This window comes from Aythya fuligula, chromosome 1, assembly GCF_009819795.1.
Source record: "Aythya fuligula isolate bAytFul2 chromosome 1, bAytFul2.pri, whole genome shotgun sequence".
Taxonomy (NCBI): domain Eukaryota; kingdom Metazoa; phylum Chordata; class Aves; order Anseriformes; family Anatidae; genus Aythya; species Aythya fuligula.
The window spans coordinates 13726193-13753136 of record NC_045559.1 but is presented as its reverse complement, the minus strand read 5'-3'; the positions used below and the strand labels follow the sequence as shown (position 1 = coordinate 13753136).

General features: G+C 35.5%; 1 protein-coding gene across 1 annotated transcript in view; it reads left to right on the top strand.

The window, feature by feature from the left end:
• ORC5 (origin recognition complex subunit 5) overlaps positions 1–26944 on the top strand; it is a 69983-nt gene that overhangs the window by 16955 nt on the left and 26084 nt on the right. Inside the window, exons 8-13 of the mRNA XM_032208305.1 lie at positions 1661–1709; positions 2034–2124; positions 4250–4302; positions 6456–6568; positions 9524–9571; positions 16531–16641. Coding sequence (XP_032064196.1) covers positions 1661–1709; positions 2034–2124; positions 4250–4302; positions 6456–6568; positions 9524–9571; positions 16531–16641 — 465 coding nt within the window. The remainder of the gene's footprint in view (positions 1–1660; positions 1710–2033; positions 2125–4249; positions 4303–6455; positions 6569–9523; positions 9572–16530; positions 16642–26944) is intronic.

Below are 26944 nucleotides of genomic sequence, written 5' to 3'. Positions count from 1 at the left end.
AGTGTAGTAGTGTAGCCAGCAGGACCAGGGAAATGATTGTTCCCTTGTACTGTGCTCTGGTGAGGCCACACCTCAAGTACTGTGTTCAGTTTTGGGCCCCTCACTACAAGAAGGGCATCGAGGCCCTGGAACACATCCAGAGAAGGGCTATAAAGCCGGTGAAGGGCCTGGAGCACAAGTCCTGTGAGGAGCAGCTGAGGGGAACTGGGGTTGTTGTGTCTGGAGACTCAGGGCAGACCGTATTGCTCTCTGCAGCTACCTGAAATGAAGGTGTAGGGAGCTGGGGGTCGGCCTCTTCTCACAGGGAACTGGTGACAGGACCAGAGGGAATGGCTTCGAGTTGTGCCAGGGGAGGTTCAGGCTGGCAATGAGGAGCCATTTCTGCTCAGAAAGAGCAGTCAGGCACTGGGACGGGTTGCCCAGGGAGGTGGTGGAGTCACCGTCCCTGGGGGTGTTCAAGGAGCGGTTGGACGTGGTGCTTGAGGACATAGGTTAGTGGGTGATGATTATTTTCAGTGCCAGGACAAGAGGCAGTTGGCACAAACGGGAACACAGGAGGTGCTGCCTGAACACCAGAGCACTTCTGTGCTCTGCGGGTGACTGAGCACTGGCACAGGCTGCCCACAGAGGCTGTGGGGTCTCCTCCTTGGAGCTCTTCAGAAATTGCCTGGACGTGATCCTGGGCAGCCTGCTCTGGGTGGCCCTGCTTGGGCAGGGGTTGGAGCAGCTGGCCTCCGGAGGGCTCTGCCAGCCTCAGCTGCTCTGGTATTCTGTAGACATACACTTGAGTAGCCCTGCTTATCAGAATAATTTCTTTGCTTCAGGTGCACTGTGTGTAATACTAAAGTTATGAAAAGATTTGTGTAATTGGACCCTAAATTCTTTTTGTGCATGACAAGTGTTTTCTGCAGAGCACAATGGCAGGCAAATGCAAGTATCTTAGGAATGACTCCGTAGTGCCTAATATAAACCCTAAGTGTGTATGTTGTTATGTGTGATTAATAATACATTAAGAAATTAGGTTAAATTTATATGCCTTGAGTTTTCTCTATGATACCGCAGAGATTTAATAAGATGTGGTAGGACAAAAGGGGAATGAATCATGAGGATTGTACAGCATTCTGTGTGTTATTTACTTAACTGTTAAAAAAAAAGATCTAGATTAAATCATTGTCAAAGATCCCACAATCTTTTTTTAGTCAAAAAGAGTTGGTTTGAATATGGAATGTGTTAGGGATTTTATCTATCGTTCCTTCTTGTTTCTTTTAAGTACATATTGCTTACTTCTGAACATGCTGAACTGCATCTGAACTACTGTAATCTGAAAATGGGTGGTTGAAGGTAGTTTAAAAAAACAAAACAAAACACAACCTTTTTTATTCCACTTATGTTTAGTAGTTTAAAAAAAAAAAATTATAGCCCTTGAGTACAGTAAACAGATTTTGCTGTCATCCAAGCTGAGTAAACTAGGACAGATTACTTCTGTGTATATTTAACCTACAGGAATGTTGTGACATTTTAGAGTAGAATGTTTGGAATTAAAACAGTGTAATTATTGACTGAAAAATAATTCATCAGTTTTGTAAACCAGTATTTATTCTTGTAGCTAGATCAAATGTATAGTACCTTCTTAATAGGTTGTACTTCTTATTTTCTGTAGGCAGCACTCAATTTTTCAAAATACTGTGAACCAGTGGTCAGAGGAGAAGGTAAGCTTCTGTCCTTAATTTGAGCAATTGTGTTTTTGGTGGTGGTGTTTTAAGGAAATGAGAAGGAAGTACTGTAAAAACTTCCTTCTCTCTGTAAAATTTATCCTCACTCATGCACCAGTGAGTTAACACATTTCTCTGTCAAGGCTAAGAGGAGAAAATGAGAGCAGAAGTCCTGTCAAACAGTCCCAGGGTATCTCAGAATAACCACAGAGGAACAGCAGTTGGTGCACGCAAATGCATGATGCTGGTGCATAATTGTAACACAGCATTTTAGAGTAGGGGTGTTAGACGTTTAACAGAGCTGATTTTTGCTTGGTGCAGCAAATGAACGTGACACCCGCAAACTCTGGAAAAATATTGAACCTCATTTGAAGAAGGCAATGCAAACAGTTTACCTCCGGGAAATATCCAGGTAACTTTCTGTGGTTTCTCTTGTTTTTGATTTTAGCAAGATACATCCCTAAATATTTACTTTGTCTCAATTATGTTTCATGGGTAGTGTTTCTTCTGCTCTTTAACGTTCATTTCTTTTTTGGCACATGATGTTACAAATAAGATCTCTCAGGAGGAAGCTTTTAAGTAAAACAGTATTTGTAGCAGATAAAATACATAGTAAATAAACAAGTAGAAAAGGGGTTGTGGGTTTTATTTTCACTGATGGTAATGGAAACAGATCAGTTTTGTCGTGGATGGAGAACTGTCAAGCATGGGAATCCACCACCAGAATGTACGGTCACAATTACTGGTATGTATTTTGAACACTGGTAAGAACTTTGTGTATTAAACAGGTTTGTATGATTGCTGTACTTTTTCACCCTTGTTTTCTTGTCCGAGGGCAAAATTCTACTTCTTAGAAGAATTATCACTTTTGACAGCATTAAAAGTCAGAGTACTGCTAATGGGCTGAACTTCTGTTGGCTCTGGATTCCTTTGTTTACTTTTTAATTTGCCAAAGTGCTAGGAAAAGGATGGTGCTGTTCATTTTCAAATGGCAGCTCTTAGCTCAGACTTAACGTCTTCTCTGTGCTTCAGGCTTGTGATTCTAATGTTATACCATGGAAGTAGAGAGATTCAGTAGTGCTTGACTTCTTTATACTGATTCAAACACAATTTCTTTGTGTCACTGAGGCAATGGAGTATTCTTGTAACTGAACCTGGGTGAGTAGTAGAAGGCTTTGCTAAACATCTTGGAAAAGTGATCATTCCTTCAAAAAGAAAATTGATTTTCCTCTATATGAGCTAGACTTAGCTGCACAATGAGGCATTATTCTGTTTGCTTCAAATGTGTATTTGTACTCAATATTGGTGTTTGTTACACAGTCAGCTCAGGATCTTCCCAACTTTTTATATTCTGTGATTGTCTATTCTAACGATAATGTAATATAACACTATGATATAGCTTATGAATTGCTTCCAAATAACTAGTTTTCCCTCTTTACCATGTTCTTTGATTATTTTTGAGCTTTACTGTTTTTTTATTATAACTTTCATCTTTTTTGCACAATAGTTTTAGGATTTACTTCTGTGTGTCTATAAATGCTTGAGGAATTAAAATAACCATATTAGTTTGTCTGGCCACAGAACTGTAATTACTCTGGGGGTTTCTTTTAGTTTTAAGTTATGGAAGTATAACTGTTAAAAGCTTCTTCTCTACCTGAATCAAGATGAAAATGAAACTTTTTTTCTGCCTATGAAGTAGGCAGTGGATGAAATACTGGGTTGATAATTTGATTGAACATTCATTATAATTTGGGTATTACATCAGCTCTCAATAAACTGTTTTATGGTTTATGGATGATAAACCTGAATATGTGATAGGTAAATCAGAGACAGGATTTCAGCTGAGGGACTGTCTGTGAAGATCTTTAAAAATCAGTGGTGCTTTAAAAAAAATAATTGTTTGTTTGCAGTAAACTAAGCGGTAATCTAAAATCATGACATTTCTAATGATGTTGTTCTCTAAGGGAAGTATTAAAGTGAAAATTTTTGCTATTTAGCAAAATACCAAACTACCCATAGTTCCTTTTCTCTGACAAAATGTTTATTTTGATTTCACCAAAGCTATTCAGTGAAGAATAAATATTGCTTTCTTTTTAAAGTAGATTTCAGAATTGTATTATGAAGTAATAACAGTATTGTTCTCATTAGCATAAACAAAGCTAAGAAATAAATAATAATAATAAAAAAAAAAAACAACTAAAAAACGATCAACATTTGTACTTTTATTCTATTTTGCTTTGTTTTGAAACTTAAAATGTTATTGGTAGTTGCTTACCGGTAGTAGTTAGATAGGAATGAATTGATAATCAGCTTGAACTCAGTTTTAATTTTAATATAACATTATTGTATGTATTTTTAATTACTGAAATATATGCAATATGGTGAGATTTGATATTTTTAATTATTCTCTTACTATATCCTAGTTAGAGTCATGAAGTGAAAATACCTGTTTGGTATATGTTTATTTTTCACCAAAAGAAGGTTTTATATGGGAGTAACAAATACTTCTTTATGTACTTCTACTATCTGCCTTTTAGCTCACAGTGGGAGCGCTTACAGCATGATGAAGGAGAAGCCGGGCAGTTGAAAGGTAACTTACAACTCACCACATGCGCTCAGAGGCTTGTAAGGTGAAATGTATACTGCTACCACTGATTTGGTAACTGTTACCTGATAATATGAGAAAGGAATTAATATGGACAAGGATACCTAGTATTCAGTTACAGTTCAGGGATATTATATTTTTTTTTTTGAGAAGGCCTTCTAGAAAAGACTGTTACTATTTTTCTCCTGTGGCAAATATCCTAGGAGTAATATTTCCTAAGGTCCTTTGGGGGTAAAATCAAGTTTCATTCCTCCATGTAACAATGGATGAGGAAAGGGCTGACCCGACTCAAACCTCAGAGTTCCAACTGGCAGAATTGTCTGTGGGAGCAAGTCAACATTATACCTGTGGTGTTTTGTTTTGTTTTATTATTAAAGTGGTTTATCCCATTCCTAAACAAAACAGGTGTCTATGCCCTTATTTCTTGAATAAACAGAAATATCAGGATTACAATTTTAGTCTAATCTTAATATTTTTGTTAGTGTTCATTTACAGTTTGAGAAGAATTACTAAAGCATTTTCCTGATGATATCAGTTGGTCATGGTCTTCTGATCAGTTCTTAGTTTGGGGACGCTTTTCCATATTACCCATCATGACAAATTTCTTCTTTAGGTAGAGATAAAATAGCTAACTTTTAAAAAGTGGCTGTAATGTAATTGCAATCATCAGACTGTTTCCTATATTTGCTTTATAATCGTTTTTTTTTCTACATTGTTGACCAAAGGAGTTTGATTCAGAGTGTTCTTATTAAATTTCTCTTTCCATGCCCAGATGGCCATGAAATACTTTTGCACTTGACAAACCCAGAAAAGGGGACTTCATTCAAAATGCATTTTTGGTGAACTTTAGGAATAGGTAGTAGAAAAATATTTTGTTGGTAAATAGCATTTGAGAATAACATGCTTAAAAAATAAATAAAATGAGTTTTACCGTGGATGTAATTAAGCAAATAGATCAGTGCATGTTGCAGGGTTGGCAGATCAGAAGTAGAAACATCCTTCTGTATTAAGCTGAATTGTCTGAAGTACTTCTTTTTTATTTGGTGTTCCATTATATAATTAACATGCAATACAAAACAATCTCACGAGTGTGAATTCAAGCTAAAACTGCTTTCCTTTTGTGACTACCTGAAAGGAAATTATTACTAGCTATTACCTAGGGTGCTTCTCATCACACTGAGGGCTCTGAATCTTAACTTTTAAACATCTTTAGTTCCTTGATCTTTATGTGCTGGTGTTTGTGGATTAAAACCTACAGGTACTAGCACTTTACAGAACAAGAAACAATTGAAGTGAAAACTTGTAAGAGAAGAGGGCATGAGAGAGATCCTTTAGTTGTTTCCATAGTTAGACAACTCGTGAAGTAAGGTGGTTTGATCATCCTGCATGAGCTAGGTGAAAGAAGCAACTACAGTGATAAGGGTGAGGGTTTGTAAAGGAAAAATTACGAAGTAAATAAAACAAGGGAAGGGGAAATACTCAGTAGACTGTATAGTACTGTGCTTGTAATACATGAGATTTTTATATTAGTGAAATATTGATGTAGCACACAAGTTCAGCTGGATCAAGTTTGAAATTGTAAGAACATTTTACTTTTTGAAGGAAATGAAACAGCGGCTAGAAACTGTAGGATGTTGAACTGTTGCTTAGAAATGCAGCACTGGTTTGTTCTCCATCATGAAAGCTGAGGTCCTTGCTGAGCTGTGTCTGGCTGAATCTGGAACAGTCTTGGAGAAAGGCTTTGCAATTGTATTTAAATGTCTATTCATCTGCCCTGTTTACAGTTAAAGTTACTTTAAATGAAAGTATCTTTTTTTTTTTTTTTTTTTTTTTTTTTAGGGAGATGGCACTTCAGTGGTTTTTGAATTGCTGATGGCTTTGATATAGCTTCAGGCAAAAGTCCATGAAGAGTTAAGAGTGTGCATGGTGTTTAGCTTCATGCCACCACTCCTTGCCCTCCACTGATTTTTATCTCTGATAACAAGTTTGTCCGAAGAAGAAGCCGTACTCATGAGTATGAGTACTCATACAGGAGTAGAGCTGGAGAGAAGGAAGAGAATGTAGAGTCTACATTATTGAAACATGTCTATAGAGGTGTATGCATGGCTAAAACTTGCTCTCGATTGTTTATTTTGTAGGACTTTCTGCACATGCCCATGTGGAACTTCCTTATTACTCCAAATTTCTTCTAATTGCTGCATACCTTGCCTCCTACAATCCTGTTAGGACAGATAAGAGGTTCTTTCTTAAGGTAATGGATTTTTTTTCTGTGCTGTATATTGTGTTCCGTTGTAGTGGTTCTCCTGGTTTAAAATTCTTTAACTGTTCCTTTTCAGCTATCTTTCTGTGTGTAGTTCATCCAAAGTTTTTTGGTGGATCACATCATCGTTGATAACAATCACTTAATGCTTAAAGGACAAGTGTCCTTTTATCTCAAAACGTGTAACACCGATATAGTACAAGTGTTGTGCTTTCTATTTGTAAGTTGATACAGCTCATGGGCCAAACTTCATTTTCTGTTAATAAGTAAATTAAAAAATTGTCTTTTGACAAAATACAGGCTTGAAGATTTATCTCAGAAAGGTGAGCAGTTGTTTTTTTAAGCATTTTTACCAACTGCAGGGTTTTAGGAATTAATACAGTACATATCAATATGTGTCTATATATAAATATATGGTATTCATGGCAGATGGGGTGAGTGAATAAAATAAAAAGAGAGATTTTTCTTTAAGGATATGCTTTTTTTTTTTTTTTTTTCCTCGGAGAAAACTTGTAAATGCATGTTTTGCTTATTAGTATAAATAAATTTAATGCTTCTGGTCTGATCCTACAGTGAAAGCTGTAGATGTTTCACCTTTCTGTCTGGTCCTTTCTTTAGAAGGGTGGAGGATTACTTGTAATAAGTGCTGATTGACAAATTTTCCTTATGGGCAACTTTTGTTCTTTCCAAGCAATTTCTTGGTAAGAGATGTGTTTGCTAAACAAATGTTTTTGGCCAGATTTTTTCACATCAGCCTTGGAACTCAGACAGGAAAGCCTACAAGTTAAGTGAAGCGTGTTATCAAAAGTGCTGCATCTTGCTTGCTTGTGTTCACTGAAAAACATTCTCAATTTAATTTTTCCCATCTCCTTTTTTAGCATCTCTGAAGTTGGTTTCCACTCTTGCAAATGAACTCTCCTGAACTTATGTACATTTGTGTACAGCAAATGCAACGTGAACTTCTAAAGTTTTTGAAGTGGGGACTGTGTAGGCATTTCAAGCACTGATATTAAGTATTTTTCCCAAGAATTGGTAAAACAGGAGAAGCGACTGTTCCTGCCACATGTATCATCTGATAGCAATTAGCACTTCATCAGGTGCTGAGGCAAAGTTCAGAAATAGCTGCATCTCAAAGTGCAACAAATAACACTTCAGGGGAAGTCTTCAAGTTGAGTGTTCTTGAGTCATGCAGGCTGTGAAAATAGAATAGGGTTTTGTGTCAGGGTTGTAATGAGATTGCAAGTAGATTACAGAAACATATCTTCTGGAGTAGTTAATTAAGGACTGCCAGAAAGCAAAAGGGATGCAAACAAAAGGATGGTCATTGAGCTGCTAACCTGCTCTGCTTGTATAGGTGCTAGGATATATGGCAGCTAAAGACAGAGTTATGATTTATTGCAGTCTGGAATAATAACAGCATGATAAAGCAGTGAAGTAGTAATTGGCAAGGATGGCATTAGTATTGTGAAGATTCAAAAGCTGTGTGCAGATTAAATGAAAAGTAAGTTGTTTTTTAAAATATCCTGTAAAAAAAAAAAAAAAAGCAATCTAAACAGATTATTTTATCGATTTAATAGAAAACAGGACTAAAAATTAACTGCAAATCAGCTTTGAGTTTCATGTTTTGTTGTCCTTGCACAGGGTACCTGCTCAGTTGGTTTGAAACACCTGTGGTATAACTTAGGTGTACCATATGGAGATCCCAGCATAACTTTTAAAATGAATGAATTGTATGATGTGATCCTTCACTGGCATGCTATGTAACCTCAGGCTTGATCACTTTTCTCTGACATCTCTCTGTTATCACAGCAGCCCTTTTCAAAGGCGTGGTAATTTCTTTTTTTATAAGCAAAATGTGATATGTATTATTTGGATGAGCCAGTATTTTTCTCTTGACATGAACAAGTGCTGAGGTCTATAAATAGGAAGTACGAGATTTTAAACACTAAAATGGAAAAAAAAAAAAATGGAGACATCTTTTTCCTGATTGATTGGGTATTCTAGTATGGTATACTTACTCATACTTATCAAGGTAATAGGTAAGACTAGTAGATAAACTTCTCAGGTGATATTTGGGAAGTAGTGCTTAAATATGTTAAAGAACTGTAACTGCAAGTCTCCACTAACTTTACAACATTTATCCATGTCATCCTTTATTGCCCTGTTTCTCTCTCTTTTTTTTTTTTTTTTTTACCCATCCATTTTATAACATCTTGTTTACTATATTTGTCTTTGTTTTGCTCTCACATTTCATCCAAGAACACTTTGTATTATCTTTGGGCAGTCTTTCATTTAAGGGTGCTCCTTTTAAATTGTTTTCTGATTCTTTTTTTCCCCTCTGTTATATTTTCTGTTTGTCCTTTTGCTTCTCTGCCTTGAACTCTCTTGTATTGTATCAATTTACTTCCTGGTTTTCATTCTGCTAGCTTGCATGCCAACGGAATTCTAAAATGGAGGAAATAAAAGATGGAAATTAAAATGAATGTATTTTAAAAATGAAGTAGGCAATGAAAAGGCCATCATTTTTCATTTTTCTCTTTCTAGGAAAGTTTAAATCTGCCTTTTCATGAGATGATTGAGGGCTGGAGGGGGGAGGTAGCATATAAAGTAACATTAAAAATAAATTTTCATTTACCCTTCTCACCAGTCCTAGGTTAGATCAGGAAAAAAAAAATGCATTTCACCCACAAATATTAGTGTATTTTTTTTGTACCACCTGGGGACATGATGAAGCAAATGGTAAGGCAAGTGTGATTTTTTTAGGGCTTCTGGTAAGGGTTACTGAGTAACACAGGAGAGGTGTAATACAGAAGCTGAACCAGACTAGCATGCTACCATACGTAGTGCACAACTTTTTGTTTACTCTTTTGATTCTGTCATTGCTGTAGAAGAAATAGAAAATCTGCATATCATATTTTCTCTCTTTTTTTTTTTTTGTTTTTACAGCATCATGGGAAAATCAAGAAGACCAACTTTATGAAGAAACATGAAAAGGTATGTATGTTATCTTTCCATGCTGAGTTTGGGAACAAAGATTTTCTTTCTGCTGTACTGCTGCTTTTATATTTTGTTTTACCTCATATCCTTTGCTGTAGGAACAAGTGTTGCCTAACATAACTTAGAGGTGTATTTGTTTTATATGATATAAATTACGATGCACAAGTTTTTATTTCATTGGAATCCACTGGAGCAAAAATTTGTCCTCCATAGTTTTATGTATAACTAAATGTACTCAATAAAGGTATTTAAAGGGCATTATACGTGGAGGAGCCAAGTAGCAGAATTGTTCTAAAGGATATTAGAGTAATTGATGATTAGGGGTTTTGAAAATCAAGTCACTTTAATTCCTAGTGATGCAGTAAGATAGAAGGGCTTAAATCTATGTGTTGAGGCTTGGGGACTTTGCACTCCTCTCTGTTGTTTAGGTAGAAAGAATAAAAAAAGTCATTATTCCTTCAGACTATTAACTAAACTTTTCTTGTAGGTAATTACTGTACTTAAATCGATGATGTTTAGTTATTTAGTTAAGCTTATTTAGTTTAGTTAAATAACTAGTCTTTACTGAGAGAGCCATGATGTACTAAGAAAGCAAGTACCTGTATGCGTTTTTATAAATGTAATATAAAAACGAAAAGTCAAACTTGAGCACTTGTAAAGTGTTCTTTTTAGACAAATCCCCAAATCAAGAGCAGTGCAGACAGCACTAAATCTGTGCAGAAGCTATTGTTACATCCTTTTCTTCTCTATGCTATGTGGAGTTTGGGTGAAAAATTTGGAACTTTCTTAGCTTAATAATCACGTTTCTGAAGCTGCCTGTAGCCTCTTTCTGCCCCTGTGGGAGACCAGAGTCCTTGGCTATCCAAAGACTTTTTTTTTAATTTTTAAGTTTTCCTGTTTCTGTAGGGGTGCAATTTATACATGTGAAAGCATGTGTTGAAGTAAAGTTAAATCATGTGTCGTAGATATTTATGTATATTTAAGAATTCTTAAGTCTTTGAATACCCATCTTGCACGTGTACACCTTGTGTGTCTTTTCTCTGGCACGTTGACTTCAGAGGACTTTTAGAGCATTTAATTAATTTAAGGATTATTATCTTCTTGAAATACAACCACATCTTAATTAGTTGATAAATCACTTTCAGGAGAGGGGTAGGAGGAATAATTACTGTATCTTAGACCAAGATGTTCTTCCTGCAGCCTCTGCAGGGAAAGTGTTTTGTTTTATTCTGTCTCAGCAACAGGATTTCCAACTTGGATGCTGAGATGGTAACAACTAAGGAGATGGGGACAGCTAGGAATTTAAAAGAAAGGGGAAAATAGAGTTTTACTGAAGGAATACTGAGGTCATGATCACCTTAACTGTACCATAGAGCTTGTTCTCTTGTGTAGTTGTACATTAAATACACCTGAACTATACTGTAGAGCTTGTTCTCTTGTATAATTGTTTAAATGCACTTGTATCTGAATTTACTTCTTAGAGCTCAGAAGCGCTTGCATTAATGATGAATTAATTTTCATTTTATTAATGTTCCTTTGGCATCAGAATACGCATACACAGTCTGTGCCCTGTAGTCTATTTACATTCTCATGTAAACCTGAGGAAAGAAAGGTAAATGAGGGTATAAACAAGATTAAGTCAAAAAGATCAGACTTCAAAGATGACAGATGATCTAATTCTTGCACCCCTTGTATTAAAAATTATTATTACTTTGAAGAGAATTATTACTTTGTAATCCCAGTAAATCAAATGTACTTAACAGAAAGTAGCTGTTGAGTTGACTCTGTTATTTTAAACTTAATTAAACTGCATTAATGTGCAAGAAACAGGAATGCATCATAGGGATTAACCAACAGGACAGAACTTGGTAGCATTTCAGGAGGACTTGGAAGAGCACTGGTTCTGTTTGTGTCTCTTTGTAGTTGACAGATAAGGACCCTTTCACCATAACAGATGATGGCAGAAAATGTGATTAGGTCAGAGGACAGTCTGTTTTTGAAAAATGTTGAGACATCATACCTGTGATAATGGAGAACAGGATTGCAGGTCCCACAGGGATCTTCTAGACCTATGTTCCTTTTACTGTCCTCAAACTTTTATAAATGTTGCACAGAGACACATTCACACAGACATATAATCTTGTATATTTTGGTACTATGACTTCACAGTGAAGAGAATTGAAATACATGAATAAAGAACTACATATGCAGTGCTACAAGTAAATGCTCATTTGCTTGTATCTGTCATACTAACTGTGCGGGTGCTAACAAACTTTTGCACAGAGAAACTTGTCTAAAGGCAGATTTACAGTTCAAATTCACCAAACCCTAAGTGGGTGCTGCACCTAAACTATCCCTCCATAGACAGTGCAGAGCTAGTCGATGTGGGCAGTGGTGGAAGTGTGATTCATCTCATGCTAAAGTAGGTTCTATGTTCAGTCAGATGAATGGCACCATAAACTAAATTGATTAGATTTCTACTGGTTATAGTAGGAGCTTAGGAAACCAGTTTGGCTGTACATACATACTTGGCAGGAAGCTAATAGATGAGATAAATCCTTCATTAAAAGTTTAGGTACAGCCAGGCTGGAAATCTTTCTTGATTTTTAACTCTTTGTTCAGTCTAGAGGCTGTACTTTCTGATTAGAAAAAGTAAATCTTGTGAATTCCCCATGAGGGGAAAAAATACCTTTCCCTTGTTGCAGGTAACAGCAGATTTTTATTTTAGTTTTTTTGATGGCTGGTATGTAACAATGTTTTTCCAGTTCAGTGACAGGTGAGAGATCTTCCTGTTGAAGCTACTTTCACAGGACTGTGCTTTTACAGGTGTCAGTCTGGCAGAAGATCAGGTGTATTGGTGTTTTTTTGGTGAAGAATTTGTCTATTGTTTTTCTACCTTAACTTTAAACTAGGATTTTTTTTTTTTTTTAATCAGAATTCCTATCTTACAGCCCAAGATACTTGTGTAACACTTGTATAGTACTTATATAATATATAAAATCATATATAATTCAGAAATACTTCCTGCTCAGAAAAGTGAGAAGTGTAGTTCCATTTTTAAGTATATGATAAAAAGGTTGACAATTCAGCCAACTGAGGTTAAGGACTTTCACCTTTCTGTGCAGGTAATTTAGTTTGGGTTAAGCTTCTACTTTTTAGGGAATACTTTTGATTCATTTTTGTTCGTGGTATTTTGGAGTATGAATATGTGGCTTGGAGTTATAGATCTGTGAAAGGCTTAGTTCAGTTAAACAGTGGGAGCGTGAAACTGCACAAGTAACACATGGTGGAATCTATAGGAAAGCCTTTTTAAAAATTAGGCAACTGTATTGCCAAAGATGAAAAGAAGAGAGGGCAGACAGAACTGATTAGATTTCATTGCTGTAATACTTCTTGAAGAGCTTTTCTGAATGTGGAAAGTATCTTTGTTGTGAAGTGATACAAGGGTTCCCTGGGATTTTTGTAAGTACTATTTTATGCAGTAATTTACCTTAGCATCTTGCAGAAGATTTTTACAAATCTAATTCTTCACTGTGTTCTGTTTGGAGGAATTTCTGAACCATTCCTACTCCTACAGGAATTTATTGCTGCCAAAGAATTCTAATAAAGTGTAGCTTCTAGAAGAAACATTTAATTTTTATCTAACTCTGACTTTTTCAGAAGCAGGTTTTTTAAATCTGAAAATACAAAAGGTAATTGTGTCAAAGCAGAGAGCTGATAATACTAAGAGCAAAAAATCTGGTGAAGCAACTGTATACTAAATACAGCTTCAGGAATTACTACATGCTGGTTGTGCCTGCTAGATAGTTGGAGAAGTGTACGCATTTTAATTCTTGTATGACATTTCTTGTTGATACTGCAGAATGTGCTTCGCAGAACTGCCATGTTTAGGAGCATAAGGGGGAGGGGATTGTGCGGTTTGTAACTTCAACCATGCCTGCATCCTGACTCAGGGTGCTTTGTTCAAGTGAATTAGTCTTATCTGTCTATATGGTTTCAAGTAAAGTTTTGGTGCTTTCTGTCTTACTGCTTTCTTTGTTAGCCCAGAGATAGCTTTGGGGACACCTCCTGGATTTCAAAAGCTAAAACATGCATTGGAAATGCTTTTTTGTTTTCTTTTTGAGTGGCTGTGTTTTCCTGATAGCTAATGCCCTGGAAGTGCTGGTGGTATATTTGAGGTGTCCTTTTCTAGAAGCATTTTTAAGCAAGCTATCGCTTGAAATTCCTCTTTAATCCTGGCTGCTTTGCCAGTAAGAATAAATCACCGCACACAACAAGAATGGAAGCTGAATGGCAAAGTGGAGAGAGTGAAAATAGCAGAGTGGAGAATGGTGGATATACTCTGGACACTCAGCACTCTGTGGGCCGTATCTAAAATCCTTTGTCTGGTTTTGCCCACTCCAGTACAAGACAAACTGGAGCAAGTTCAGGGGCTGGAGCACTTGCTCTGTGAGGAGAGGCTGAGGAAAGTATGGTCCTTCAAGTTGGAGAAGGGGACTTGAAAGCAGGCTGCAAGGAGAACATCCAGAAAATACAACACAGCAGTGAATGGCAAGGGAAACAAGAAACATTTGGCATAACCTGAAACAAGATATTTGTACTAGGTATAAGGAAAACATTTTTCCCTATGAGGACAGTGAAGTGAGACTGGTTTTCTGGAGAGGTTGTGCAGTCTGTGTCCTTTAAGGCTTTCAAAATGGGACTAGTGAAGTCCTGATTAACCTGGCCATACCCCAAAGCTGCCCCTGCTCTGAGCAGGAGGGGTTTGAATCAAGACCTCCCAAGGCCCCATCCAACTGGAATTATCTTATGGATAAGTGTCTTGAGGACATAGTGTACACTAAGAAATTAGAGTAGTAAAGGCATTTCCTAGGTAAAACAGTTCAACTTACTGTTTCTAATTTCCTGAACAAAAAATGTTTTCTTTGGTTTTGGTAACAAAATGGTAATAGTTTCATTGTGGTATAAAGAAAAATAAATACTAAAATGTTGAAATTAGACAAACATATATATTTTAAAAGTAGCATTTAAAAAAAAAAAGAAAAAAAGAATAGTTAATGTACCACAGGTGCCTTGCATCCTCAGCCATTCTGTGATTCTGTAGGTTAGTATGAATGGGGTGGAACTCAAGAAGAAATTATTTATTCTGTATTTTCATAGCACTGCTGCATGGTCTGTTGGTATAGATTAAAAGAAGTACTCCATGTGGAGCAGAGAAAAGGGAAAACCAAGTTTTAAAACTTTGCTATTTTTTCTTTCCGATAGATCCTGAATAACTTAATTATGGTCTACTACGGTTTCTATAAGAATTTGTGGTTGTTTCCATAGGGTTTACTTGGTCACTGACTCTTTCAAAGAAGATTTTAAAATGAGTAAATATTCATCCTAAACTCTACCTTCTGGCAGCAGAATGCCCTCCTCTGTTCCTTTAATTATCAGTAAGCATTACAGAATCTCTTGCTCTAGCTGTATTTTTCATATGTGAACTTATTATGTTGTTAGCCTTAACTCTTTTATGTTAATAGCAATGAGGTTTCTTTTCCTTACATCCCTGCACATACTTGCTATCGCCACTGTTACTGTACTGATGGTGATTCTGAATCCATTAGGTTAAAAATCTGTGACTATTATTGATTTTTAGATAGGTTCTTACTTTTAGGAAATCTTAAATAACTTCAGTCTTCTGACACTTGTTTATAGCAAAATTGTACCAGTGATTTCAGCATAGTATTCAGAGGAACAAGTGCATTTCCTGATCCTGCAGCTAATCTCACTTCCTTTAGAAGGAGCAAGCTTTAGGTGGAACATAGGGCAAGCAATTGTAATGCCCTTGTGACTACCCATTACTTTCCTTTACTGAAAGGAACTAAAGTAGAAGCTATGATTCAAACCCATGAAAACGAGATCAGACTTGATAGTGGGAAATCAGGTGAGCTCAGTTAAACTGGAAGAGACCTAATCTGTCAAGTACTGTATGTACCGTTATGTTCTCGATGACAAGTCTGTCTATCAAAGAAGTATAATAAGGCATTCAAGACAAGGAACTCTTGTTCTGCACCTGCTGCTTTTTCTATAAAGTCATTTAACCAATATTTTTTGTTTTTGACAAAAATACGATTAGAATTAGTAGTAAAGCACCTCACGTACTATTATGTCTGATGTGAAATTAATGTAATGTAGCCTATTTTGTTTTACAGTATGAGGATTTCTGATTTCCAGCTAGAGTTTATAAGAACCTTATATAACTACCATCAGAACACATAGAAACTAGTCTTCTCTTCCTGTCTCTTCAGCTAAAATGAGTCAAAGCAGATAAGGTGATTCTTAAGCAAACTATTTTCATTATATACTTTTTCAAAATGCAAATGCTAGTAAAACATTTGTCTTCTGTAGAGAAATCACACAAGAATATACTTAAAAGATGCTTGGTTTTATTTTTAGAATCTGCTGTTAGGTGTGATTCTTTGTAGGTGATTATGGATTAGAGACACTAGACAATAGAATAAACCTAAACCTTTACATTTTTTCACTAGCTAGAAATTGTGAGCTTTTAAGAAGTCTTAACACATATTCCTGTTGATAAACTGAAGAAAATTTGCACCTTGAGAGTGTCATAAAATCTAGTCTTTCCTCTTTAATCCTTAGATTGGACACAGTAATTTAATAGGATGAGTAAATCTATAAATCCAATGACAAGAAATTTGGCATTAGATCCTCTGGTAAAGCTCAAGAATGTTCCCATTTATTGTGCAGTTTGAACTCTTACCATGTTAAATAGAGCCCTATGTCTGTATATTTGTATTGATTGATAAACATGTATTCAGCATTTTCCATAATACATGCAAAGGCTCCTGTGAATTATAGTGCCTCCTCAGAGAATGAAATGATATAGGAATAGCATCTTGTGGTACTCCAGGAAGGATCTATTGGATTAAAAATGCTTGTTTATTTTGCAGACCAGCAATCACCTCCTTGGACCAAAGCCATTTCCCCTGGACAGATTGTTGGCAATATTGTATAGTATTGTGGACAACAGAGTTGCTCCAACCGCAAATATATTTTCCCAGGTGAGTATGTACATACTTGCTTTTATTTCCTTTATATGGTGTTGAATTTTGGAAGAGGTTTTTCATTGGTGTGTGGAGTTTTTTTTGTGTTTTTTTTGTGTTTTTTTTTTTTTTTTAAGTCACCGTTCTAATGAAATATAATGAAAAAACACATCATTATGTTGTCAAAGGCTGGGGGTAATATTTATCTGTATTAGTAGCTATGAATTTGTGGTTTTATCTGTGTAATGGTCTGAAACCTTCAAATAGCTAACATTTTTCTTGATCGTGGAATATGATCTGTGTTGATTAGTTTGGCTTCTCATTGAAGTCTGTTAGCTTACTTACATTACATTTCAATTTAAGTATACAAATGTTCATTACCCTGTGTACAAAATTGGTCACCTAATGCATCTTATAGAAGTGTAGTACTCAAGAGAAAGCAGAGGGATGAATAAGGTATTTGAAGGTGAAAGGTGTTTGCTGTGATATATGTATCTTCAGGATGATATTTTTTTATTTGGACCAAATTTAACTGTCTTGCAGAGGAGAGTCGGTATCACATTTCACTAGATGGCAGTGTAACTGTAGTGTTGAGTGAAATGAGGTAAACCTAGGGTTCTCAAAGCTCTGGGTTTATCAAGTGCAAGTACCAGTTCAGCATAAATAGTTTCCTACTGTCAACTTGGTTCTTAGATCTTTTGTCTGCTTTAGATCTTCCTTTCTATTGCTTTCTTGCTTTCCATTTGTGGTTAACTTTTATTTATAAAAATATTTTCTACCTCTGCTTGTTAAGGCTCAAATTTAATTAAGGATTACTTAAATCTGATGTCTGTTTTCATGTAAAATTCTGGGAAATATGTTCAAGATATCTAAATAAGTTTGCTACTATTTTAATCATCAGTGTTCACACACATTTAAGTTGGCAAAATTCATCTCCCATATTTGTAGAATCAAGAAATACAGGACCTAGTAAAGTATAGTACTGTGTTTAAATAATCAGTAGTATGTGAGTATCTGTTGTAAATAGGACTCTAGGTAATGCAGTAGGCAGCTACCTTTTTCATGTAATGTTTTTTCTCACTTCTTTATTTAAAGGTTATTAATGATATAAGGCCTGCAAAATTATTAGACATCAGCCTCAAAATCTGTTAATAAAAACATTTAAGTTTCAAGGAGAGAATTTCAGTTTGGGTGTGTGGTTTATGCAGGGAATATGAAAGGAAACGATATCGACTGGGAACAAAAAATAGTAAAATTTACATGCAGGATATTGCGTGTAAGTTACCTTATCTTTGGTTATCAAAATCATCTGAATGTGTTAGTGTTATTTTATGGTATATTGTCAAAAATTAATACGTCTGTATATTTAACATGCAATCCAAATGAGAAAAGAAATGTCATTATTCTAACTCACAGTTAAATGCTAGGGGATGTGCAGTTTGTGCTTGGCATGTAATTCCCTCTCCTGTCCCTGTACACATAATTGCAGAATGAAAATTTAAAACAAATGCTTCATGCTGACTTAGAGTGTACGCTAGATGGCAGCGTTATCAAAGAATAATTATACGTCTTTATTCTTCTGGGTATATGCAGATTAAACTGTGAAGATGTAATAGGAAGGTTGTATTAAACTGTAGCCAGGTTAGGGCAAACAAGTTGAAATTAAATTTATTTCTATCATAATAAAATATTGTAGATTACTTGTTTTTTTTTTCTGTTCTAAAACCATTGTTTGTGCTAAATCAATTAAAAATTCATAATGTCTAATGTCAAATAACATAGAGTAGAATTTAAAATAGATTTCAGAAGTAGCTTAATGTAGGCATAATATTTAACAGCACTTTTTCTTGAATATTTGAAAACAATATATATTCCACTGATTTTTGCTGCTGTTCTGTAAATAATTTCCAAATAATTTAAATATTTGAGTTGTACTATCCTTCCAGTATCAATATATTTTGCTGTTATATACAAGATTTTATTTTCTTGTTTCTGTATCAAATACAGAAATCATTCTTGAAATTCTCCAGAAGTTTAAAATGTAAATCCACTATTAGGCTTTTTAACTGATTCAGCTCTTTTTTGTGCTCTTTTTAAATTTTGTGCCTTTTTTTTTTTTTTTTTTTTTTTTTTTTGAGACTAAAAGGCCGTGCATAAACTAAATACTTACTAATTCTCCTCATGTACTGTTGGAAAATAGCATGTCTCAGCTTTAAAGTTGATTTGCCATCTCAGTCAAGATTCAAGAAGGACTGGCAGCTGCTTTAAGATTTGCCATGCTCCTGATTTCTTGATGTTTCTTAATCCTTCTTGTTTTTACATAATTTCTATTCATACAAAAATTCTGGTTATTAGCTTTTCAAAATGAAGCTTTCCTGCTAATAAGCAGTAAAAAAAAAAATATAAATAATAATGCCACATTTTATTAAAAATGCTTCATTTTTACTAAAAAATTTCAACAGAATATTTGAATCTTAATCCAACTTCTGCCTTTTAACATTAATTAGTAGTTAAAATGGCCTCATGCTTTTTTCAAATGAAAAGTTAATGTGTGGCTTAGAATTGTGATCTTTGCAGTTGATATAAATATTTCCTGCTGTAATTGGGTTAAATAAGAAAAAATTTGACTTGCTCATTTTTTCCCTCACTAATTAGTACAGGAGAAGCAGCACCAGGATAAAAAATGCAAATTTCCACTTCTGCACGTAAAAATTATTTGTTACCACTTTAAAAATGGAAAATTTTTCAATTTTTGTGCCTTTTTTTTTTTTAAGATAACATTTTCACACATTTAATGAGGAATTGCTAAGGTGAGATTTTTAGACTATTGATGTCAGTACATATGTGAATATAGGTCTCTATATTCACTTGAAATTTTCAGTGTTCCTTCTCCTCCAGATTATTCATTGTTTCATTCGTGTTTTCATTCATGAATTTGTCGCGATTCTGTTTTTAACACATTGTGTGTTACTGTTAGATGTCACCAACTTTATTTGAATTTGCTTGTTTTCTAACCAAAAAATAAGGGAAGTTAAATCGCTATTGATTTCTGTAGTAATTTCAGAGAATATCTTTCAAATGTTTTTCTTCAGATACGCTTTTGTGTGACAATTTAATAGGTTGAAGATGATATTACCCACATCATGTGTGCATGGGACAGAACTTGCACAGGTGATGCTCTTGTTGGATGTATGGGTAGGTCAAGGATGTAGTTAAAATATTTTAAAAGATTAAATATTAAAAAACACGAAATGTACTTTCACACAATACTAAAAACAGTGCAACTACATGGTATGCAGTCTGCATCCTACAACAGCAGCAGCAAAGTCAGGGCTTTCTTACCAAGGTACAGCAGCTGACATTTCCTAGCAGCTTGCCTTTTCAACCCCAGGGAGCAACCAGGAGTATGATTTGTGTCTCCACACGTACCCACTGTGCAGATTATTGTGTGCTGTGTCCAAGTGCAATTGCTACAGAATGAATGGATACAGGGAAACTTTACAATAGCTAATGCAAGTGCATATTGCAAAGGTTCTGAGAGTCTGTTCTGGTCTGTAGAAGGGTAGTGTTTCATGTTAGGTGTCTCCCATTGAGACAGAAATACAATATTACTGTCTTTATAGAAATGGACCTTAGTATATAGGACAGAAGCAAATATATGCACAGAACATGTGGGAATTTATCAGCATTGATTTACGTTAAATGAGCTTGTTTTACTCCAAAGTAGACAAGTGCTGTTCATTTATTATCACAACCGGTAGGCGAGCAGACATTTTTGTTCTGATGGCTTACATTGTGGTTTGCAAGCCCAAATCCACCGATACTTTTTCCTCTACCAAAATGATTTTTCAACTGCTTCCTCATATCTAAATTCTCCTAAATGTTTTTCATGTGTCCTGTTTTCTGGACCTTTTATTTTGCTTCTGCTCTCTTGTGAAGTGTGCCTCTCATAAAGTGGATTGCCTAGAACTAGTTATCTTTGAGCCACCTTTACCTTTTATTAGGTAAAATGGAATTATCTCCTTTGTTTTGCATTCTTTTGCGTACTTCATACCTGTTAATACATCCCAGAATGTTTCAAGAGTGACTTATGCAGGGAGGCGTGATAATTCATTTCAGAATATACTGATAGCTGGAACTTGCTGAATAGGTAACTAATAGGTAACACCACTTCTGTCTGTATTTTTATTACAATGCATTGAAGTTAGACTGTTAGCTTATTTCAAAATAGGTTGTGTTTATATATAAATAAAAACTATATATAAAAAAATAGAGGAATATATATTATATAATTTCCTTATATATATGTAAAGATTAATTTCTGATTATAGTGCACTTGGAAAATAAAATTTCCATAAAGGCTATTTATATCTGTAGGTACACAGTGCAATATCAGTTATCTTGTACATCATAGACCGCATCTCATTGAGTAGGCGTTTCTGTTCCTTTTAATATGGGATCAAAGAAAATATCTGAATTTCCAAAGGAAAACCTAGTCATTCAAACTAATGTAGTTATAAATGTGAAAATTTGGAAAAAAGATTAAAATTTAAAACTTTCTAATCTAGCAAACTGATAAAACTCCATTCCAATTGATGTTGGCTACAAAGCAAGAGCTTTTCATCTGAAGATGGAATAAGTCTACAGCTATAAGATTTTGAGCAGTGTGTTAAGCTCCAGTATGATATAGGGCTATTAGAAATACATGAAACCCCTGATGTATGTAGCAGGCTTCCAGCTGGAGGGAGCCAGAGGAATGTAATTTCCTTTGATTAAAAAAAACAAAAAACCAACCCTTTCCTGGAACATAAAAAGCTGACAGGTTTGTCATTTTCTTGTTTGCTTCACATGGACTAGGTTAATGAATATCTAATATTATATAGGTAAACTGGAACAGTGTGTGGCAATTCACATGCAAGATTTTTGTCCATCTTTTGTTAGAAGCATATTTTTTCTTTTTCAGATGAAAATTTGATATTTAAACTACCTTTTCTGTTGTTTTTTTTGCAAATTTCCTATTATGATAAAATTCAGATTTCAATATTGGAAAGAAGTCTGCTTTTGTTACCTACTTTTTTGATGGGGAATTTGCTTTTATTTTGGCATAGCCTGTCTGAGACACCAGGTACCCCTATCCTGACCGTAGTGCTACCTGTGTTAATGTACTATGTTGGATTCTCTTGATGAAGCAGCTTTGATAAAGAGTACTGTCAACTTAGTGTTTTCCACTTGAAAAAAAAAAAAGTAATTGTTTCTATGAGCTCAGATTGTGTTAATGTTTGAAAATACTCTCTTTCCCATTCTGCTCTTGACAACTCTTGGCAGAAGGAGAATTACTCTTTTCTGCTCAATCAGCTGTTCCTGTGTTGTGTTCCAGCTTTCCTTGCTCTTGTGGGGACTGTTCCTACGAAACTAATGTGAGTGACTAAAATGTTTACCACCAATAGAAAAATTGTGTTGAAAAGGGAGCAAGTAGGTGGGTTTCCAGACTAAAAGGTCTGGCTAAAAATGCACGTTGTGCGAAGATGTGCCTAAGGAGGCCTTACTATGAAGGAGAATGAGGAGGTAAGAGGAGCTGTTTGTATTTTAGAGGGTGTGAAAAATACAGAACGTGCTCTTGCACTAGTTATATGACCAGAAGTATATAATTTTTTGTCAATTGTCTCTCTGAAAACAAGCAAAATACTGAAAAAAATAAGGTTCCTGCTGATTCTGTTTTTTTTCTCCAAAACTACTTACTTTCACTGGCCCTTTACTTTGAAGGTCAAAACACTGTATTTGCCTTTTTTTTCTGGATAACCAGGTGGAGTTGGTGCTAAAATTTTACCTGAGATAATTGAAAATTTTGTAGGAAAGGTTAGCTAAGTAAAGGCGTGGTACTTCATTCTTGGTGGAATATATTTGTCATCTTCTCAGATGAGCTGAGCATCCAAAACTTCGTGATTGATGTTTCTGTTGTGGAGAGATTTGTTTTCTTGTTGAATAATTTAAAAAGTTTTTAATCTCATGATATTGCAAGCTGACTGAAGACTTAATTACAGTGTATCGTGCATCTGAATTTGGAGAGTGCCTTATTGTGCTTTCTATACCTGTTAGGCAATGCTAGATCGTAGTACCTCAAAATTAGGTAGTAATAGTAATAGTTGTCTATATAATGTGGAAATATTTGAGGAATAAATTTAAATGTTGTTGAAAAGGTTAACCCCCATTGAAAATTAAGTAGTGAGCATTCAGAAGTAAGAAGATTGTGGAAGTTAAAGTGGCTCTTGGAGTTGATTCATTGTGTGTGTAGGTTGGCTTTTTTTAATTTTGTTTCTGGGATGTAAACAAGCATACTGTCGTGTATTTCCCTCTTTTTATCACCTCTTAAATTACAAGAGAAGATACAATCAGCCTGTTTGTGCCATATTGATTTAATCTACAAATTTCACTGTTGTCCTCTTGTTTCAGAGGAAAGTAGATAGAAATACACAGCTTAATCCAATCTGGCCACAGGCATTGGTTTGCCCAGGATGGTCCTGCTAGGATTTCATGCAGGGTGCAGGGAGAATATTTATGTTTACAAAACAAAAAACAGGTGGAAAAGGTGTTAAGGTTTTTGTTTATTTAGTTTTGTTGTTGTTGTTGTTCTCTTGAGAATTACCAAGATTTATGGTACACCTCTTTGTCTAATCAGTCAGAAGACCTTTGCTTCCAATCTCCCAAAGAAAGGGTGGTCAAACATAAACCGCAGACTTTTGAGTAATTCTCATTACTGGTGCAAATAAACTCCCCTTTCTCTTTCAGTGCTAGTGAAGGTCCACAACCATTTTTACAGCTCAAAATATTGGTCCTACGTAATGTCATGTACAGCATTCATGTACAATAAGTCTCATGTGGTTTGTACATCCTTCAGTTCTCCTGCCCAATGGGGCTGTATTAGCCTTTTGATCCAGTGACTTGATGGTTGCCCATATCTAATAGGCCTTTTAGACTGTTAGAACAGCTTGCTTGGCTGTTGGCAAATTTGCAGCTATTTTCTCTAACTCTATAATATTATGGTTGCACTCGGTCCTATCACATATATTCTTCTACAGGTGCATTATGCATCAGATGCTGTATTTTGCTAGATCTGCCTGTTGGTTAGAAAGTAGTAATGTATTGATCGGCGCTGTTAATTTTCAGTAGGTTTGGGAAGAAGGTGACAAGAGGTAAATAACTCAGTTTTCTTTTTTCATTTTCTGTTAGTGGTCACTGAAGTAATCTGACAAATTTATGAGCTGTGATGGGAACTTAATGCGATGCACAGCATGGGAATATAGGTTAGCACTTTAGCACTGACTGTGGCAGCTCGAGAGAGCCTGCCTTTATGCGGAAGAAAAGGAGAAAACATTACTTATTTCTTACCAAAGAGCTGACTATTTTTTAAGTCTCAGCATGGATTTGAATAAAAGTATTCCTAGTTCTCAGTTTAGGTAGGATTTGGTAATATAATTGTAGAGGGAGAGAGAGAGGCAGAAGAATATACACAATTCCTTCTAGTTTTCGTTGATGCAGAAAAGATCTAGAAAGACTTATATTTGAGCTATTCTATATTGTTTGAGGTACTTAGATCATGTTTGACTTTGGGGTAATACATTGTTAATGCAGCTTTACAATCTCGTTGGAAGCTTTCTTAACGTAAGAATGTTTTCTTAACCAAATTCTGCTCTATTTGAATTCTCTCTTCACTAATTCAGGTATTCTTTCCTTTTCTTCATTCTAATTTTTTTCTCCAAGGAGCTTCAGGTAACAGTGCTCATCTTGGCACTTAGGTTATTTTTGAGGCACGGATTAATGTATTTAGAAAGACAAATTTTTGTGAATCATTGAAGAGTTTTATGGAAGAAACTTTGCTTTTGAGGAGGGGAGAGGACTTCAGATATGGTTAAGTTTGAGAAAGATGGAGGGAATTTATAAATTTGTTCACCAAGGCTTTCAGCTAGGGAAAAAAAAAAAAAAAGGCTAATTTCAAAATCCTTCTTGCTATCTCCCTTCTTTTATTATTTTAGCAAATTCTTAGACATTACCTACTCTCATAAGCCAGTAAATAGCTATATGCTAATGCTTTTTAAAAATGGTTTGCAATCAATTTGTGCTTTTCAAATATAATCAAATAAAATGTGATTTTTGAAGTAGATGTATAAAGTTGCTAGAACAGTGATGAAGAATTCTTCATAATCTGAAATATTCTCTGTGATTCTGTTAACAATGTTCACAAACAGTTCTTGTGGCCTTGTGATCTTTATATACTCCTGTATGCTCCGACATCTTATATTGTATGGTGAATCCCATAGGGGTTTGTTACACCTACCAATGGTTTCTTTATCTTCTGCTCTCTATGTTATTTGTAAATGGTATTTGGAGCTTCAAATTTTAACTTGTCTCTGAAAATGTGTTAGTGTATAAGAGAAGGAAATACGACTGCATGTAAGATAAAACAGTTCTGCTCCTCCCAAGCTCTGTCCTTTCCATCTCTTTCTTTGCATGCTTATTTAGAAATTGGTTTCATGTACTTAATGGAAGGAACATCATTTAATACTCCAGGAACAAATTCACACTGTGTTTACATCAAGCAGTTGCAGCTGAAGCTTGTTAGTGATTGCCTCCCAGATTAAAAAAAAAAATCTTCACTGTGGTACATGAACTCCTATTGTTTGGAGATAAATAATCGGCTCATCCCCTCTTTAGGGAAGAACAAAGAACATAATAGTACATCTGGTTCATCTGTTAAGACAGCAAAGATTAATTAAGCAAGTACTGCACAACCTCTCTTGATAACGTATATATCTAAAACCAGCCTGTATATGATAAGTTTTTTAATCACTTTCCTTTAACTGTTTAGTGTGTGCACATAATCCCTTCCAGCATTGCCAGCTCTTCATCAAGATGAGTTAGGATACAATATTAAGATGAACTAAATTGGAGAGTTAGGGTAGAGGTTTTTTACTACTTTTGCAAGTCCCTTTTATGATACAAGACTAGAAGGAACCTGTTGAGCACCCAGGTGACATCATTAACACAGTTCACAAATTTTACCATTCCCTTAAAAACAACTTAGCTTTCCTGACAACTTGGATCACAAACTGCTTAGGGAAAGAAACCATCTCTTTACTGAGACTCAGTGTAGGACCTGGTTCAGTGAAATACAGTTTCAAGCCTGGAAATGGGCTCTGGTCGGATGGTCATACTGAATGTCCCAGTTTCTCCCCTGCCTCAGTGACTAGCATTAATTTTGAATTCCAGCTTTAAGATTACTTGAGGCCAATTTTACCTCTTTTACCTTGTGTTGCCATTGTCTTTTAGCCTAAATAGCCTCATTTCCCCCTTGGCATTAGCTCAGCAGAGTTGTGAGACCCTGACAATGTCTTCATTTTTCAGGCCTTCACTTACAAATGGGGTTTGTACTTCCCTGCACATACAGTAATGAATATAATTGCCACTGCAATAATGGCATGAAAAATGATTCACAGCCACTAGTGGAAGAGTTGGCTATAATCATTTTGCTGACACTCCTTAGAATAGGATGAAGTCTCTGTCCTCCTCTCCCTTCCTAACATGCTATTACATCTCCCTGTCTCGGCTATGTGCTTTTTAGGTGCCTAACCCCCATCTGTAATTTCAATACAGATTTTGTTGTATCACATGTGAAGTCAGTCTGTAGCATTGTGACTGTACCAGAAGACCCCTTACAGTTTTTGAAGGGCTGGGAAAGCACCAAGGCTGTGGCCGTGTACCATTGTACATGTTAAGAGTACGGGTTAGCAAAATGGTGCATTAAAGAATATGTTGGATCACTTCAGTGAATACTTGTACTGTTTCTGCCCTGCCAACTGCAGTCACTTCGAGCCACTGACTTTCTACTTGACATCCCTCCTCCCCCAAAGACCCTCTGCTGCTTTCTATTCATCTGATAGGGAATAGCAGGGCTTGCCACAGCATCTTGGACAAAAGAAGCAGCTGCATTACAGTTAATTTGAAAGGCAGGATTTCAAAATATGAAGCTTGTTGACAAAAGAATGCCTCTTGATAGATGAGGAATAGTTAAGAATTGACATAATCTCTCTTCTCCATCTATGGAAATGAAAATTGGCAAATATCGGGGGGGGAGTAATGTGGAAGACTGACAGCAGGATATGTGTAAATATAAAAAAAAAAAGTTTATATTCCCAGTAAACATTATAAATACTACTTATTTAAATCATTGAAGAGTGATAGAATAAGAAAACCATATCATAGATCAGGGTTGGAAAAGCTTGATTTATAAAAGCTTGTTTTTTTTTAGAAAAAGTCATTGTGATTT